Source organism: Morone saxatilis, unplaced genomic scaffold, assembly GCF_004916995.1.
Source record: "Morone saxatilis isolate NCDOM2014 unplaced genomic scaffold, NCSU_SB_2.0 Contig0, whole genome shotgun sequence".
Classification (NCBI taxonomy): Eukaryota; Metazoa; Chordata; class Actinopteri; family Moronidae; genus Morone; species Morone saxatilis.
Genome location: NW_023339650.1, coordinates 8136955 through 8154767, shown reverse-complemented (window position 1 = coordinate 8154767; position 17813 = coordinate 8136955). Strand labels below are relative to the sequence as shown.

General features: G+C 40.4%; 1 protein-coding gene across 1 annotated transcript in view; it reads right to left on the bottom strand.

Annotated features, from left to right (window-relative positions):
- Window positions 1–17813, bottom strand: part of ctnnd2a (catenin (cadherin-associated protein), delta 2a) — a gene marked incomplete in the record, with an annotated part of 121108 nt that overhangs the window by 31361 nt on the left and 71934 nt on the right. Inside the window, 4 exon segments of the mRNA XM_035656605.1 lie at window positions 8410–8560; window positions 11200–11373; window positions 14413–14595; window positions 17497–17614. Coding sequence (XP_035512498.1) covers window positions 8410–8560; window positions 11200–11373; window positions 14413–14595; window positions 17497–17614 — 626 coding nt within the window.

Genomic DNA, 17813 nt, shown 5'->3' with positions numbered 1-17813 from the left:
TTCAGGATCAGGTTGTTGGTTCCACACCAGTCTGCCAGATGTTTCACCTCCTCTCTGTAGGCCCCACTACTGTCCTGTCGTGTCGTCTGCAAACTTCACGATGTGGTAGTAGTTCATTTAGGCATTTTTTTAAGGTGGAAAGTAGCTTTGAATGAAGACTCACAATAAGCATCAGCAGTATTTTAACAGTTAGAAATTGCACACTTATATAGAGGTTCTGATGTCTGAGACGAGGAAACTTTTCTTGAACAATCCTCTGTGATAAAACTAACCACAAACCTTATTTTATAACCACATACATGCAAGAGTCAAACCTAGAGAAACGACAAATTAAAATATTCCACAGGGACATTGTTCAAGGTGATCCCTTGTTTCAGAATGTCTTCTCTCAGCCCCGAGTGATCAGTTTCAGATGGTCTCCCACATACAAAAGAGATAATTTAGCAGCCACTTACCTGCTCGGAAAGACACTTGGCTTAATGCTCTCTTAGGAAATCTAGTTTATGGTCATTGCAATTATGTCATTGGAATTATGATTACATGATGCCCCTTGTTTCATTCATTTGGATGTTTAGTATGCGCTTCACATCAACACAGGGCTGTGAGAAGGTGTTGCTGTACATAAATGTGCCACACGGACTAAGAGACAGACACAACTATATGAGGCCGTACTTTACAGAGTGTGCATTTTGGTTTCAGTTATGTCATTGGTTTTTGAGCAGAGGTTGTCCCAGGAGTCAAGAGACTGTAACTGTCTGCCTCCTCTGGGGTAGAGGATAACTCGTGTCTGTTGTGGCTGCTCTATCAGAGGGGAAAGTGTCATCTTCTTCTTGTACCATTGAGATGAATCATTCTGCGAGTTCTGCTGGGAGACTTGGCCGTGCCTCCTGGGCTTTTGCTTTAAACTGCACTCCAAATCAGCACCCGCACCTTCCCTGACTTGACAGTGAATTTCCTTAAGCGATCACTCTAGCACTCCTGCCCCTATGGAGGCGAGGTGAAGAGTTGGGTGGGTAATCCTTGTGGTGGTTTTTGAACCCTGGATCTATTTGAAGCCTTATGTTTATAGTGTAGCCGTATTTATTTAATTATTGTTAACCACAATGTATATTAAGTATTCAAATTAATAGATAATTAAATTATAAATTGACAACTGTTTGTTTATTGGCAGGCAACATGTGCAACATATTCCTCTCCCTCTTAGAGACACTTAAACCATTGCAGCCTACGCTGGTTAGTGGGAGCAGCTTAGAGCTTAACACATATACAGTTTCCCACAGAATGACAGTGTCATGGGGGGGGGGGGGGGGGTAATTTATTGAAACCAATTTTACTTATTTTCCCCTTTCTATAATCCAAATCATAAAAAATACAGCATTCTAATGAGTTTTGGATTATGGGCTCATTTGGAAAGCAGCCACAAAGAAGGGAAAATATAAATCACATACTGTACACACACACACACACACACACACACACAGACAAAAACACCCTGCAGTCACCAAATATCAACATCCTTGTATCCCCATCAAGCCAAAATAGATATGAATGACCTCTAAAGGCAGTCGGATTCACCACTGCAATTATGTGAGGTGTATTCCTTTTAACTTGTGAATAAATAAATAAATAAATGAATAAAAAAAATGAAATGCAGGAGAGTACAGACAGATGAAACACAGCAGGTTTAAAGAGGTCAGAAATGGAGGTAAATTGGAAAGCGGCATGCCGTCGCTTCCCCCGTTGTAAAATATTCTGCCTTCCTGTGTTCGGTGCTTTTCACACCAGTTATATCTCGCCCTCTGTGTCTCTCTCTTTGATGTCTGTGGGTGACAGGTTTACAGCATAAACTGCAGGGGAGGTAGAGAGAGACACAGACGGAGTGAGAGAGAGAGAGGAGAAGGTGGGGGAGGTATTTTTTCCCCCTGCGAGGAACCTGTGGCTTCATTAAAGACATTCTACTGACATGAGGAGGATGCCTGCTTGGGAAGATGTATAGATGCACACACACAAACGCACTGTTTTCATGCACACACTCACAGTGACTGAGAATAAAGGATTCCCGTTGTGATGGTTAGATAAAGTTACACTGTGCAGCTTAGGTTCTTAGAAATGGAGACATTTTCTGGAATAAAACCATGAGGGCACAACATTAAATATGGCATTTAGCACCTTAAGAGGACAAAAAAAAGACCTAAATAAAATGAATCTGTGCAAGATCACCTGAATGCGAGTCAGATCCTGGAGGGATAGCAGTAAGACCACAAGAATCTCATCATCGTGTGACAGCCCTTTTTTTTGCCTCTCGCTATATCTCTTTATTGTTCTCTGTCTCTCTGTCGCGCTCCCAGTCTGGCACAGTGGAGCAGAGGATGGAGAATGCCAGAGAGAACAAAGTGCGCTGATAAAAGACATGCCAGCCCCTCACACACAAGAGATTTATCCCAAAGGTGACACCGAAATTTCGTGAAGTACCACTGCAACAGGGACAGCGAAGTGTGTGTGTCAACTTAGTGTGAGTCAGTGGACACGGCCCGCTAGCCTTCCGAAGTGGTTTATGCTCACAACAGAGCAATTTGTTGACTGCAGGGATGGCAAAATATGTAAAAGTCTGCATTGGGGAGGAAAAGACAGACCAGACTAAGTGATATAAAACTATTTGGTCTAAGTATGTGTGTGTGTGTGAGGATAAAATGTTCGGATCAAACGCTTGAAACCGGTAATTTTCCTCCACCTTATTTGTATCTGCATATAACAGTGCCTGACCTCGAACAAACACGCACTCTTACACAGACACACACATTTGCAATCATGCAATTAGTGACATCCCTGTGGCGCACTACTTTGGTTTCCACAGTAACACTCCCCAGCACTGATGTCATCAATGCGAGACACAAAGAGCTAGAGACTGCGAGAGAGGGAAGGTAAGGCGTTATGAGCTCATGTCTGGAACCAACACGGAAAGGAGACGGAGAGGGAGGCGTGGGCGGGATAAACTGATGAGAGGAGGAGAAGGAGGAAGGAAGGAAGGAAGAAAAAGAAATAAGAAGAATGAGATGGAGAAAAAAAGGGGTATAATATTCATGTTGTAGACAAATAGGTGGGCACAACACTGTGAAGAGAAAATGAGGGGAGGAGAGTGGGAGGGGTGAAAGAAAAGAGGAAAGGATAAAATATAGAGAAGGTGGAAGTGGACTAGTCATTTTCTGTAACTGTAAGAATACATGAGTGGTTCTCAACCTTTCTACCATTGAGTAACCCTGACTAAGTGACATATTTTATGGATATTTCATATTATATTCAATGCATAAGAAAAACAGTACCTAATTGTACAACAGAAATGTTTGTGTAAAACGGGCGATTCGGATGAATTTGGATTATTTCCTGTGATAATTATTATTATCACAGATGAGTTTTCCTGATCATCTTTGGTACCTTTTTATACAATTCTCTGTCTGTCTATGTAATTTTTATTTTTTAACAATCCTACATATTTAATCGGCTTATTTTTTGACAAATTCTGTGTTATCTTCTCCCTGAGAAGAAGGCTTGGCCATTGTTCTATTACTTCGTTGGTTGTTTTTACTGCCTACTTCTCAAATGCTGAGTTTAGCAGAGAGTGAATCCTCTATGAATATAGCTTGTGTTCAGGTCTTTAAAGTTTAGATCTTAAATAATAATACAAACTTTAAAAATAGCAATTTTCGGTTAGTTTTCTTCACATATATTAATAAAATATTTTGAGTTGTGACCCCTAGCAGGAATACACTACATCATTGTTAAATATTTTATGCACAAGCAGTGCTGTTGCTCATGGTCCTTTGAGGTGTTCACATTTTGCCTTTGACTTTCACAAAAAAAATATTCATAATTTCAGAAGGAGTGATTTTGATTTGATTGTGTCACTACTTCAAAAAAGACTTAGGCATAAGCATAGGGTGTCTTCTGCAACCAGTAAGCAATCAGTGTGTTATCAGTATTCCAAAAGAATTTCCATTTCATGTGATTCAAACCGTACTGAGGAGCTCCTGCACCTATCACACAAGAGAACATCTTGACCAAACTTGGGAGGGCACCAAAACAAGAGCCCCTTGATTCACATGAAAGAGGTGGACTAGATCCACTTTCAAGTAAACCACGGGCAGCTTTGTTTGATGTTGGAGGTCAAATACTGTAGTCCAAAAAAGAGGAAGGTAGCCAGTAAATCTGGTACTTAGAAGCTGACTGGTTAGATTTTCTTGATATGTTTTTATACTGCCTCTGCATCGAGCTAAAGTATTATCTGTGATCCTTCTTGAATGTATGCGTGCATCATAAATATGACTGTTAAACAATGCGAAAAACTCTCATTGATTTGTAGAGTGATATATAATCAAATGCAATAATATAGAATTAATTATTATCAAGTACAACTAATTTGGTTGAAAAGTGTGACTCAAAAAGTGTAACATCCAACTTTGTATTACTTATACACTTCATATTAGGAATTCATGTTTGGAATTTAAATTAAACCCTTACTGCAGAATCCAATCCAATTAGCCGTTGGAGCCAGTCACTTCCTTCAAAAAAACTGTAAATTAATTCATTAAATGTCTTAAATTAATACAGATTGTTGCATTAATCACTTTTTCATTAAACACTAACTTTGGTTTGGATTTAGTTGCAAGCACAGCATGTGTTTATGGGAACCTTTAGTAAATGGTTTTTGTATTTGAAAAAATACAGCGCCTTTTTGGCATTCAAGTGCTGTTCCCAATTCATGTGTGTCAAATTACCATCTGTAAGTAAATGGGGAAGAATTGCGCTGACAGACGGCGTAGCAGTGAATGGGACTCATTTATTGCTACACAGGCGTACAGTACATTATGCAAATCAAAAACTATGAAGGAGGTGAAATCAGGGGAGAGACAAAAACATTGACAGATGAGAAGAATGATTCTCAGCGACATCAATATGCCACTAAATCACATTACAGAGGGATTGGAATATAAGCATACATATGCGCTTGGGTCTTTAGCTGCCACTGCTCTCTCTTCTTCTTTTTATCCTCTGTTTCATCCTGCACCCCTATTCAGTTTCCCTAGCCTGACTTGGCCTCTCTCTGCTCCTTTCCTCAATCCTTCTCCAGCCTTGTGCCTCTCTTGCTTTTCTTGCTGCCATGCAATCACACAGCTCTTTCCAGAAGATTTGACACTCCGAGGTTATTGTGTGCGAAAGATGATTTTCATCTCCGCTCACTCTGCCGAGCTCTCATGCAAACTACCATTCCCCCACGGTGATGCTGCCAAACTTACCGGCACTAACAGCTTATGACACACTATCGCATGAGTTTTAAGAGACGAAGATTTGTTTTTTTTGCTTTTCAGAAATAGGCGACTTGCTCTAGATTAGCCATGCAAAATGATATTATAATTAGGCGGAACTTTGATCTGACAAAGACCCGCAAACTGCTCTTTGAAATCACTTTGTCGCTTCGGGTTAAACTGTTGTTTTGCAGAAGTGCATGGTGTAAAGAAAAAGGTGTTTGACTCAGAGGTTAGAGTCGCTGTGTTGAATAAAGCTTGCGAACATGGGCCAAATGGAGCTTGTCTCTTAGGACTGCCTGGCCTCTACCTCTTTTCTGTCGACACGCATCAACTCACACCTCGCCAAGAGCAAAGACTCAACCCTGAGTGATCCCTCTCACTTTTCTTCTCTATTTTCTCTCTGCATCTCTGAGACATTCTGTCCTTCTGTGTCACTGTGTGTCATTAACTCTGACTGTCTCTTTCTGTATCATTTGCCATTTGGCCATCTCAGTTGGAACCAAAGTTGATTTGTGAGCTGGTTTTGAAGTGATCATTTATTCCACTGATACAAATGCATTTATAGATGCCTTTTTAAGGTTCCAGGAAATTATACTTTTTTTGCAGAAGAAAAACCAAACACATTATTATTCCAAGCAGACTATTTGTATATATATCGTAATACGTGTCTGGAGGAAATCTTTAAGCAAGCAAAGGGATGGGGCTGTTTACTTTAAGTTATAATGTTAACTACATGACTGTTAAAACCACAACAACCTCTCTCAGTCTCTGTTCTCTTGCCAAGGTGTATCTATTTTAAAACCAATCTGCCAACGCCTCACTTATGGTCCCAGTCATGGCTTAATTTTCTTCCATCAGTCTGTCTTATTGTCTGTCTCTAAAGTCTCAGAAATAACTCTGGGAGAGATAATCACATGCAGGATTTAAACCATGTTATCCTGCAACTAAATAAGTCAAGCGCATATTCAAATGAAAATGCCAAACAAATTTGAATTGATTTTCCCTGTGAATTTGCAAGTAATTACATTATTTAATCAGCCTGTGTGTTTTGCCTTTCTCCCTATGAGCACACTTTCATTACAGTGTCTACTTCGCTTTCCATAACTCTCCTCTTTATCTTTCTCTGCTGCGGAAGCTAATGGCTAAAAGACTAAAAGTAAAAATTGACCAATTAGCTCCAATATTTCCATCAGTTAGAGAACATTTAATAATTCCCAGAGCAAAACATATACTACTCTCATTGTAAAAGGTCAAATGGAGGAATTGATTAAATAGTGTCAGTATGTGGGATGTTTTTTTACTTTGATCTTATTTAAATGAAACATTTATTTTGACAAAGACAGACTTCAATATGACCTTGGAATACTACAATATTCAATTAAAACCAACAATATTATACATTATGCATTAGTAAACTCTATCTGGTTAGTGGCAGGGGAAACAGTACAGTAATACACTGCAGTACTAATTCTGTGCTAGTTAATATAGAGTAAGTGGAGTAATATGGATATGTGTATTTAAATGATATCTGCTTCCATATTTCTTTATCTAATATATTTTGGATGTATAACCTAACCCAACGTATTCTTACGTGGGTAGTTTTTTGAGTTTAGCCACATTTTATGACATACATTTTAAATCTCTATTATCAAGAACACAAATCCTCATAAGCTCAATTATGATGACATGTCATATGAAGGTTTTTTATAATTGCTCTATCTGGTATCGCTGCTATTATTGGACAACTGAAAGTGAAGAGAAATTGGCAAATATCCTTGCCAATCTTTCAAGGAAAAAAAAATGAAATTAATTATATTCAACTTGTGGCTACACCTGCATGTACACTGAAGAAAGGAAACAAACAAGCAAATAAAAAACATTCAAATTAGACTGATAAGTGTCTTTGTTATCCTGTAATTTGCTGCTGTGCGACAGTCAGACCATCACAGCATGGGTGTGTTGAGCCTTGCCGGCGGCAGTCATTCTTACAACGCGGCGGCAAAACCCACAGAGGCTCCAGAAGCCCCTCGCGTGAGACTGAGGGTAGCAGGGTTGCTATAGAAACCACTGAGCCCACCAGGAAGCCGAGATAATCAAAGATACCAGAGACAGAGACTGGTGATTCCACACGTGCACACACTGTACACACACAAACATACCACCATGTCAGTACGTGCGTGGTGTGTGTTTATGCAAAGAGTATGCATCTCTATCACACACAAACACACTCACACACACACAAACAATATTACAGAGTCTTAATGTGTCATGTTAACTAGTGATCCCTAGTCCTAAATATGGTGTTGCTGCCAGTCAGTAAGCCTCACTGAGGCTCACTCATTACCACAGTTCAAATCCCAATGCAAGCCTTTGATTTGATGATCTCCTCTGCTGCAGCATCCTAACTGCTGTATCTCTCCCACTCTCCCTCCTTCTGCAGCCTTTCTATCTTAAACACATATTAACTACCAGTTTATTTCCCTTTAACCCCCCTGCGCTGTCTGTCCTTATTAGCCTAATTTTCTCACAACACACCTTGGCCTTAGGTAATTAAAATATTATCATGGTGTGGTAAGATAGCTGTAGAGCACTATTATTTTTAGATCACATGAGCAAATGTAAAGCCTCACTTAAACTTACAACTCATTATATTGACTTGGTCCTAGTATGTAATTACAAATTCATGGTCTCAACCGATAACATGACTAAATGGGTCAAAAGGCAATTTAATTGGGCACCCCAGTAGCTCACCTGTTAAAGAAAAAAAATCTATAAAAAAAGGCAATTCAATACTAAAAGGCAAAGTTAGTGTTAAATTATGTCTGATTGGCGCAACTGACTACAAGCTCTTTACCCTTGTGTTACATCACTTGAACACAAGCTCTTGACTTGCGTACTCTAAATGAGAACAATGTGACAGGAACAGACCACAGTAGAACAGTTACGAGATAATTTAATTAGAGATGAAAATGGGCTTCAGGTAGCTCTTCACAAACAAACAACAAAGACTGCAACTGGAATTCATGCGACCTGATAGAGATTAAAAATGCCAGCGATTCATGCAATTATTTCAGGTGGAGAAGTTTTTTCTTTTATCAGTACTCACCGATGAGCTCCTTGTTCCTGATGTCCAGGGCCATGTTTCTGAGAGCGGTGGCCACGGCACACACCACCTTGTCGTTGTCTATCCTCAGTAACTCCACCAGGATGGGAAGGCCTTTCTCCTTACGCACAGCAGCCCGGATGTACACTGACCACTGGCAGGGACAGAGCAACGGGTAGAGTTAAAAAGCAAAAACTGGCCACAGTGGGGGAAATATACAGTTACGGTCCTACACACAGGATTTGAAATGAGTTGATGAGGAGTTTTGTGACAATTTGCAGCAAACAGTTAAGATTTAGAATAAAAAAATTTACTTATGTAGATAGGCACGTTTTGTTTACCTTACTATCACACTTTCACTGTCTTATTGTCACTATGCTGACAATACCAGAGACAGACTGCAAATAAAGTGGTTGTAATAGGAAAAAAGGAAAACAGACAGACAGAGCACAATGAGCGAGGTTGAGTGGGAAATGTTACATTCAGGGGCAACATGAGAGCGACTGAGGCATTACACTGACTCACAAGTGATATACTGTAAGAGGGAGAATTATATGAACCAGAAAGAAGGGTTTTGAGCTTGGAGACCACTCTATTCTCCCTCAACAACTATCAAGGTATGTTAAATGGACCACTCAACCCTAAATGGCTCAAGTGGTGCCGCCTTGTGGGTCAACTAGAGAAGACTGGGGCTGTGCTAACCGCACCCAAGAATAAATATAAGTGAAGTGGAAACCTAAAAGAATGTCAAAAAATAATTTACCTTTCCAGGGTATGTTAAGGTTAAACCACAAAATTGTTTTTCTAAGAAACCAAAATGGACAAAATATGGTTGCCTTAACCAAGAGCTTAGTGAACAAAGCGAAGAATGCGTCAGCAGTATGCCAACACCTTCTTTGGAAACTGTTAGCAGCACTATTCTCAAAGTCAGGAGAGGGAGCTTGCTTTAGAGGAGACACAGATAAGCACACACACACACACACACATGCAATAAGGATCCAAAATAGAAAATGTGATTTCCTGAAGACCACCTGCCCCCATCATTTCCTCCTTCTCCCTTGTCTTTCTTCCTCCTCTTCTGTCTCCTTCCTGCTCTGTTTCTATGTCCATTCCACCACTAATGGAAATACTCACAAAACCAAAATCAGATACACACCTCCCACACACATTCACAGGAGACATTCCTCTCAACCACATTGTGCTTCCCGTCGGCAACTTCTTCTTTTGTTCAAGTTTCACATGCAGCAAAGGTAACCATTTGACTGAGCATTTTTTTAATTCCATCAACAGTCACAGATTTACAATGAATATTGTCAGATGCAGTTCTATGATTCCAAGGTCATTCCAAGATTACGCCCTCACACTTTCTGCCTGTTACCCTTATATGCACCTCCCTGAAGGCAAAAGCTGCCCTCACCAACGCTCTCCAATATGGCTGTATGACTCATACATTATTACCATCTAGCTGCTTCCATCAGTCAGCTGCTGCTGAGCCCCAGCTCTAGTCCCTGGTGTGTTCAGGCTTGGAGCCTTTACATTATTACAGTTATTGCATTGCTACTGAACAATATTATATAGTATAGAACACATAAAATGGTTGTAAAATGGGATTCTGTTCAAAATGCAGTATTTCAAAGCCAGCAGGATGGTGTAGCGAGTAAATAGAACATTATTCCATCTGATTGTGTCTTTGAGGTATTTATTTTCTGTGCTGTGGCATTTACTGCAACCAAATCAGCCGCTTGAATTTTAATTAAACTGAGTTGAACTTTAACCAGATGATCAGGGTTAAAAAAAAGAAAGTTGTTTGCACACACCCAACCTGTCTTAGCAATGCTTATTGATATTAACCCCTTGTTAACATTTCAATGGATATTTGTCTGCTATGAAAATACATGTTTTTACTCAGCAAGGCCATTCTGATTCCAATTTACTATTTAAATGAGCATCCCTCAGTAGGAATCTATCATTACCACATTACTTAAACCAGCGCACACAGTTCTTTTTCTTACCTACAAAGTGAATAGTGTTTTATCTGAATACATATTTTCGTACACTGTGTGTCCCTGAATTCACTGCAGGGCTGAGTTAGGACAAACTTTCACACTAATGGACAATGAAATGCGTATAAAGAGAGCAAGAGCAGCCTAAGCTTCAATTATAGATCACCAGTCATATACTCTCAAAACACCAGTGTCTGAATGTGTGATTATACTCCTGGGATCCTACACTATATTTATGTGGTATTTATCATGTCTGATTTGATTTTAAAGGCCCAAGCCTACATTTTTGAAATAGACTGGATTCAGAAGATTTGAACTCCTTCAAATGTTGTTACTTCTTGGCCCAGCTTGGACTTAAAGCTGCTCCTGGCTAATGTCCAGGAATGGGAAATCAGAGACTGTTTTGCCAATATATTTACAGAGACCTGCTCCATCATCACCTCGGATCAGCACTCAACCAGCCGGTGTTCCAAGCAGACAGACCACAGGACGTGGGGAGGCAGACTCTGTGTTTACACCAAATATGCTCGGTGCTCAAACGCAGTCAAAATTGATGGACAATGTTTCTTTTTATGTGAAGTAAATTGTATTTATTAATTTAGTGCTTTATTTATATTTATTTTATGTATCCAAACTTATTTATCAGCTATGTTCTATGTGTGTGTGGCATGAGCGAACAAAAACTTTCTTTTCGGTCACCTTGATGACAAAATGTATTACCTTGTACGTTGTGACAAAGAAGCTTCAATTGAAGAAATAGGAAGGAAAAAAGTTGAAACCCAGCTGTTACCTTCCAGCTGCCAGCGGCCAGGTTCTGCAGAGCCCCAGCTGCTCCCTCCAGGGTGTCGGGATTAGAGCATTCAGATAGCAGGGTGAGGTAGGGCTTGACGATTGTGGGGTGCCACAGCATCTGAACCCCTTTGGGGGGCTCTGCCGTGTCTGGAAAGGGGCCAACACCATCCCACTGTGAAAGAGGAGAAACAATGGGACACATTTTTTATGTTAATGTATATTTAACAGCAAAGTGAGAAGCAGTGGTTCACTGGCTTTTCTGGCTGAAAGGTCCGGTAGTACATCTGTACATCATTGCAGCATGGTTAGAAGTTAAACCACTGGAGGCGAGCTCAAACAAGTTCAGCGGGTGTTAAGTTACACTAAACACACCCAGCAGAGAACACCGTTAATTAGTTTCCCTATTCTTCCCGTTTCCGTTTGGGAACTGAAATGATTCCATACCTGCAATATTCAGAATATCTGTGCATGAGTATTCTGTATATTCTCGTGTATCTGCGTTATGTCAGAATGACTGCATGCACATCTGAAAGCAAACTACATCTCGCTCGAGTACACCCTGACATATTAAAAAGTCACCGTGTAAATCGCCTTCTGTCAACCTGTTAAGTAGGAGAGAATGGTGATGGAGGGGAGAGGTGGGAAAGGGCAAAAGATAGAGAGAAAAGAGACGCATGTGAAAAGAGGCACTATGACAGAATGTTTCACTCCCACATTTGCTTCAAGAAATAAGCCTAAAGCTCGACACCTCTCTTCCCATTTACCCCCACCCTCCTCCTCTCCTCCACTACAATAGAGTCCCTTGATGTGTGAACCTCTTTGTTGAGTGACATGCCCACACCTTTTTCACGTAGGCATGAACCCACAACTCTCTCTCTTTCTCTCTCTCCTCCTATATTGCTATTTCTTTTTTCTGTTGCTCATAATATCTTGTCCCCCTTCTCTCTCCTGTTGATTCTTCATCTTCATCTCTCTCTTGATTTCTGTCTTCCTTTCTTTCTCTTGCTTGCCTCGCCCCTCTCCCTATTTTCTTATTCTATTTCCATCGTTCTCTCTCTAGTTCTCAGTTTTTCCTCTCCCTATCGACCTTCTCGGTTTCGCTCTACTGCTTCCCCTCCTCCCCTTGTCTCAAGGTAAACTAGGCTAGTGTGTGTCTTGAGAGAGGTACTGTGAATTGTGTGTATGTGTGTGTGTCTGCATGTTTTTATCTATACATAGATTCTCTAATCATAAAATCAAAGGCTTCTTATATTTTGAAGTATGCAGAGGCACTACAAGAGGCATCAACTTTTTTATAATAGAGTACTTTATGTTGCCAAGAGACTTCCTACATACTAAATATGTATGCATAATGTTATTTTTTTTCTTTATCTGGAAGAATAATTATATAAAACATTTTGAAATGTATCTGCTACAGTATAAGTGACAGTTTCATATTCAGCCTTCAAATTATATTGTTTAAAACAGGAATTTTGAATGTGAAATCTTTTAAACTAATATATCATTTTAGTTAAGAATTGTAAAACACTAAAGCTGCAACATTTACTGCAGCTTAAGCTCTACATTATCTGTTATAGATGATGATGTCCTGTTTGACAATGCCAGTGAAGTAATATATATTTACATTCAAGCTTTTTGGTCAAACAGCTGCATACCAAGTGTCAATGCCATGCTCTACAAAATGTAGTGTGAAATGTTTCAGATTTATAGACAATGTAATTTTATTAACATGTCACTGTGGTTTTTTCCGAAGTTGTATTGTTTGCTTCAACAATTTTCACTAAGCGGATGGACATCTTGAAATGAAGCAGAAATTTGTAGACTCTTTCTGATAGCAAAAGACCTGTGTGTGTGTGTGTTCCAGTAGTCCATTAGGAGTGTTTAGGTCCAGTTCAGGCCAGCGTGCTGCTCCTTGGCCTTGCTGTCTGAACCTAATAAATGATTAAGGGGACTACATTACAGTCTAACTGCCTGTGTCTCTCTCTCTCACTCAGTCTCCCTATCTGTCTCTCTCTCGTCCTCTCCCTCTTGCCTGGTCCCCTCCCTCTCGCTCTCTTCTCTTTCTCTCTCACTGACCTAGTCTCCTGGCTCCTACCCCCCTCTTTCAGTCACTCTGTGCCTGTCTCACTAACCTCCCCTAACTCTCATTTCATAATGAAAAGGGCAAAGTGTATACCTCTAGTGTACCTACTTGGTATATACCTTTAGTAACCTACTTGGTCCTGTCTGTATCCAGCTCTGCCTATCTTACTGTCTATCCCTGAATGTGTACCAAATATGAACACGTAAACAGTAAATGCAATCTAGAATAAGACAGGTTCTGACAAAGGGTTGGTCCTTTTGCTTTGGACTTTCAGGTTTGGTTATCAGTGCAAATGGTCAAGTAGATGCACAATGCCCAATGGGATGAGTGAAAGTGTAACCATCCCAATGTGCAAGATTGCATTAGCCTGGAGAGCCAATGGCCAATAATGAACAAAATAATGCATCTCAGATTTGATTTGGGTCTCAAATATCAGTCTGGTTAAGTCGGGTTCGGTGTTAATGATGCAAGTACGGGCTGTGTCCACCTCTACTTTAACAGCCTGTGAAAAGCATAAAAGAGTAGACAGCAGGGACGAGGGAGATGATGAAGCTTTTCATGATAAAAAAGTTAGGGTTAAAAAGTTTCAAATGTATTAAATGTGTTAAAAAGCAAAAAGGGTCTTATGAGCCAATACATTATAAAAGAAGCCAATGCTTTTCAAGTCAGCTTGCAGAATACTCTGTGATCTGTCATCCCTGTTTTCCATTATTTACCACATGTCCCTGTTGAAGGCATGGCTCCCTCAACCACTCACACACTGTTCCTACTTCATTATGAAAGCTGTCTACTTTTTGCACCCAGGTGTACATATACAGATGGGGGACAAATTTAAGTTAAAAGCAGAGTAAATAAGTAGAGAAACATAATGAATGAAGATGCTTACGCACAGGGCACAAAGAGTCACTGAATATTTTGAGTATGAAAGTGATGTAATTCATATGCTATGGGCTTTGCAGTCACCTAATCTCAACTCAGTTATACTCCAATGGAAGATCAGTGTGTTGGACAGCACTCTCCACCACCATCATCACCACCATATTTTTCATCCACAGCATCCATTCCATCCTTCTATTGATGATTTCCTTGTCCTCATCATCTCCTCCATCCTACATTATTTGTCCTTACCTGATCAGCTCCCTTCTTTTTCTTCTTCTTCTTGCCCCAGCATCCAGAGCTCTCTCCGTCACGGCCGTTGGCGTCACACAGCAGGCCGTCCAGCTCCTCCAACCCCCCCTGCTGGCCGTGGGACGTCTCGGCAGCCAAACGGTACGACAGGTTCCTCAGGATGCAAACGCAGTTCTCTACCGTCTAGATATCATGAGAGATGAAGTGAGGTAGTGAAGAAGACAGGGTGGGGAGAAGAAAGAGGAGATATAAATGAATAAAGTGAGAAAGTTGAGGTGGGAGATTTGTGTTTGATGCCATTTAAAGAAACATATCGTTTGAAAACACAGTGCAAACTCAAAGTCAAAGCATGCTAATAAAAACCGCCCACTCTCACACTTTTATTCTATCGCCCTTCCGCCCCCACCCATGAGCCAGACAGACGGAGAGAGTGAGAGACACAGAGAGAGAGACAGGAAAGAAGAAAGATAATCTCATAGGTAATATGCTTCTGGATTTTGTTAGCTCTGACTTTGAAATGAGATTAGAAGAAACTCAGGTAAATGAGGAAAAATGACAAGCCCAATATATTGTATCACACCCCATTAAACACCAAGTTTAGAGGCGAATCCCGCACACCGAGTGTGTGTGCATAGATGCTAGCAAACTAATCCTTACAGTGTATTCTGTTGCAGTGTGTGTACCTGCACGTGCATGTGTATGTTTAGTATCAGTGAGAAAGGGGAGCCATTGAGTCAACGGAGTGGAAATTAACGACAAAAAAAAAAGACAAATCATCCATCTTCTCTCTGTCTGACCGTTGGTTTACGCAAAAAACAACCAAGGAGTGTAATTGAACAGCCTCAAGAGATGCAACAAACAATACAATGTCTCACTTCAGTGGGCTGCAGTCATGTCTGAAATTCTATTCACATGCTATTATAGAATGAAGGAGAAATTACGATTTATTTACAATTTACCTTGACATTTAATATTTCGATCTGTTATTTCACATTTACTCAGTGCCCTGTTCTTTCCGGCTGCATGGTTAAGGGAAGAAAGAGACTCTTGACTTTGGTTTTTAAACAATTACGTGATGCTTAGAGTCTCCAGGGTGGTCAATGGCCGGGGTCAGTTACCGAACAGCAGCCATACAACAGAAGAATCTACAAAACAATAATAAAAATAATAAAAAGACCATTTCTGTAGTTGAAAGGTTTTGTCTGCATGACCTTGCGCTTCTTGCCACACCGGGCTTTAAGAATCTGCTCGTCCATAACTACATACATTAATGGACTTGCAGTAAACTTTTCCCTGCAGTGGCAATCACATTTAATGCAAGCTGTTAAACATCAACATCATGAAATCTATGAAATGTCAGCACTATATTGGTGTATGTATAATGATGTGCTTAGTCTATTAAATTACTGTGTCAGTTAAGTTAATTGGCTCTGCGTGCCAGTACATACTGTGAAACCTATTTAAATGTCTCTGAAACTTCCTCACATCCGTGCAATTCCTTGCAGCATAATAGCGGTAATCTGTAGACAGTGTTTAATGGGACAATTGACTATAAAACATAATTATACATCTCATATAATGAATCTGATCTTGTGCATTTCTGTTTGGATTTGTGAACATGAAAGGCGAAGAGGCGAGAGCTGAAACTGTCTTGGTGATCAAAAGTCTTGAGGAATCCTGAGAGGGATGGTGAGTGGATATTTTTTTGAGAGCACCTACCTGAAATGGTCTGGTACTCACCAGAACTTAAGCACTTCTGAATTTTGTCCACATGAGTACCCTTACTTCTTATTGAATAATGCCACCTCTGGCAAGCATGGCCGTACCCACCATTGCGAACGCAGGTATTTCCCAAGGGGTATACAATAAAAGTTGTAAAATAATTGCCTAAAAACAACTACTAGGTTTTTTTACATTCCCCCAAAGCCCATCAAGCAAGTTCAGTTTTTGGACACTAAACAACTGCGTTACTGTGTCTGTTCTGGCTTAACGTAAAGAAAAACAGCACAGAGTTAGAGTTATGTTGTGATTATAGGGTTAGGTTTGAGCTCAATTAGGGTACTGGCACCTTTTTTGGTCCAATGGAGAGCAGTGATGACAGAACTGATTATACAAGAATTTTGACATGTGAATAATGTTACTTCCTCAGCTTGTCTTTGTTAATAATCTATGCTTTTTAGTTTATAGACTGGTGTTAATACATTCTTAAAAAATAATCTGCACAAAGTATTGGTTAAGTGGAGCTACAAGATATGAATTACATGTTATTGACTCCTTGAAATCTATTTTCTCGTATTCCTAATGACAAACAACCTAAACAGGCAGATGAGTAGACAGTGTAAGGAGGAGATAGTCTGGGCAAAGCAGGTGTGCCAAAAAGAACAAGAAAAGGCAGACAGAAAATAAAATGAGCATGTGGCTAATGTGCATCACTATTTTCAACAGCGACCACTTGCTGGTTCACCTGCCAATCAGTCACTGTTACTGTGGCGACAGCAGCACTCCTCTGGTGACTGCAGTCAGACGGTGAAGAGGGGCGGGCTGTTAAACAGTGATTAAGGATGGCCATTTAGAGAAGCTGGGAGACAAGGAGACCTTGAGAAGTTAGCCATCCATGACACTGTTTATGTAGTATTGACTGGCCCACACATATTGTGGCATGAACACAAAACATGATCATGTCCTTACGTAGAAAAACGTTCTGCGCATAAACTCACTCAACTTTGACTACTGGCAGAGCTACATTGGCAGAAAGAAGTGCTGCAACCCTTTGAATTTAAGAGCTTTAATTTGGCCTAAATAAAACATGTTGATGAACTGCATGCTCCTTGAAAACTAAAATTATTCTTCCTCGTGGCTGTGAAAGGAGGTTCGCCCATTGTTGTTTTTCTTTCTTCTCACCTCCTGTGCAACGAGAAGACCAGTTCGTCTGTGTCTACCAGAGACTGAACGTTGCTCTCTTGCAGCCCAACTTCATGATTTAGTTTGAAAACACACAATTACTGTATGATACTCTTGCCTAGTGTGATTTTACTTACGAAGCACAACGGATGGAGATGGAAACACACACACACACACACACACCTTGCTGTCGATCTCGTTGCTGCCCAGAGAGGTCTGGATGACGTAAAGCAGAGCATCTGTCAGGCCGTCACACTCCCTCATCCTTCGCCTCGCCTCCTCACCTGCGGAGCTTACATTCCTGCAACACACACACACACACAAAGAATACTGGTCAGAGTATGTGTGTATGTGTCTGTGTTTGCCAAACAGACAGAGGAAAACAAATGGAGAAAGAGAGTTGGGGAAGAGGGAAGATAAGACAGGAAGACAGATGAAAGAAAAAAGGAAGCTGGTAACGAGAGGTGTGAAAAGACAGAGGCAAAGAGAGAGAGAGAGAG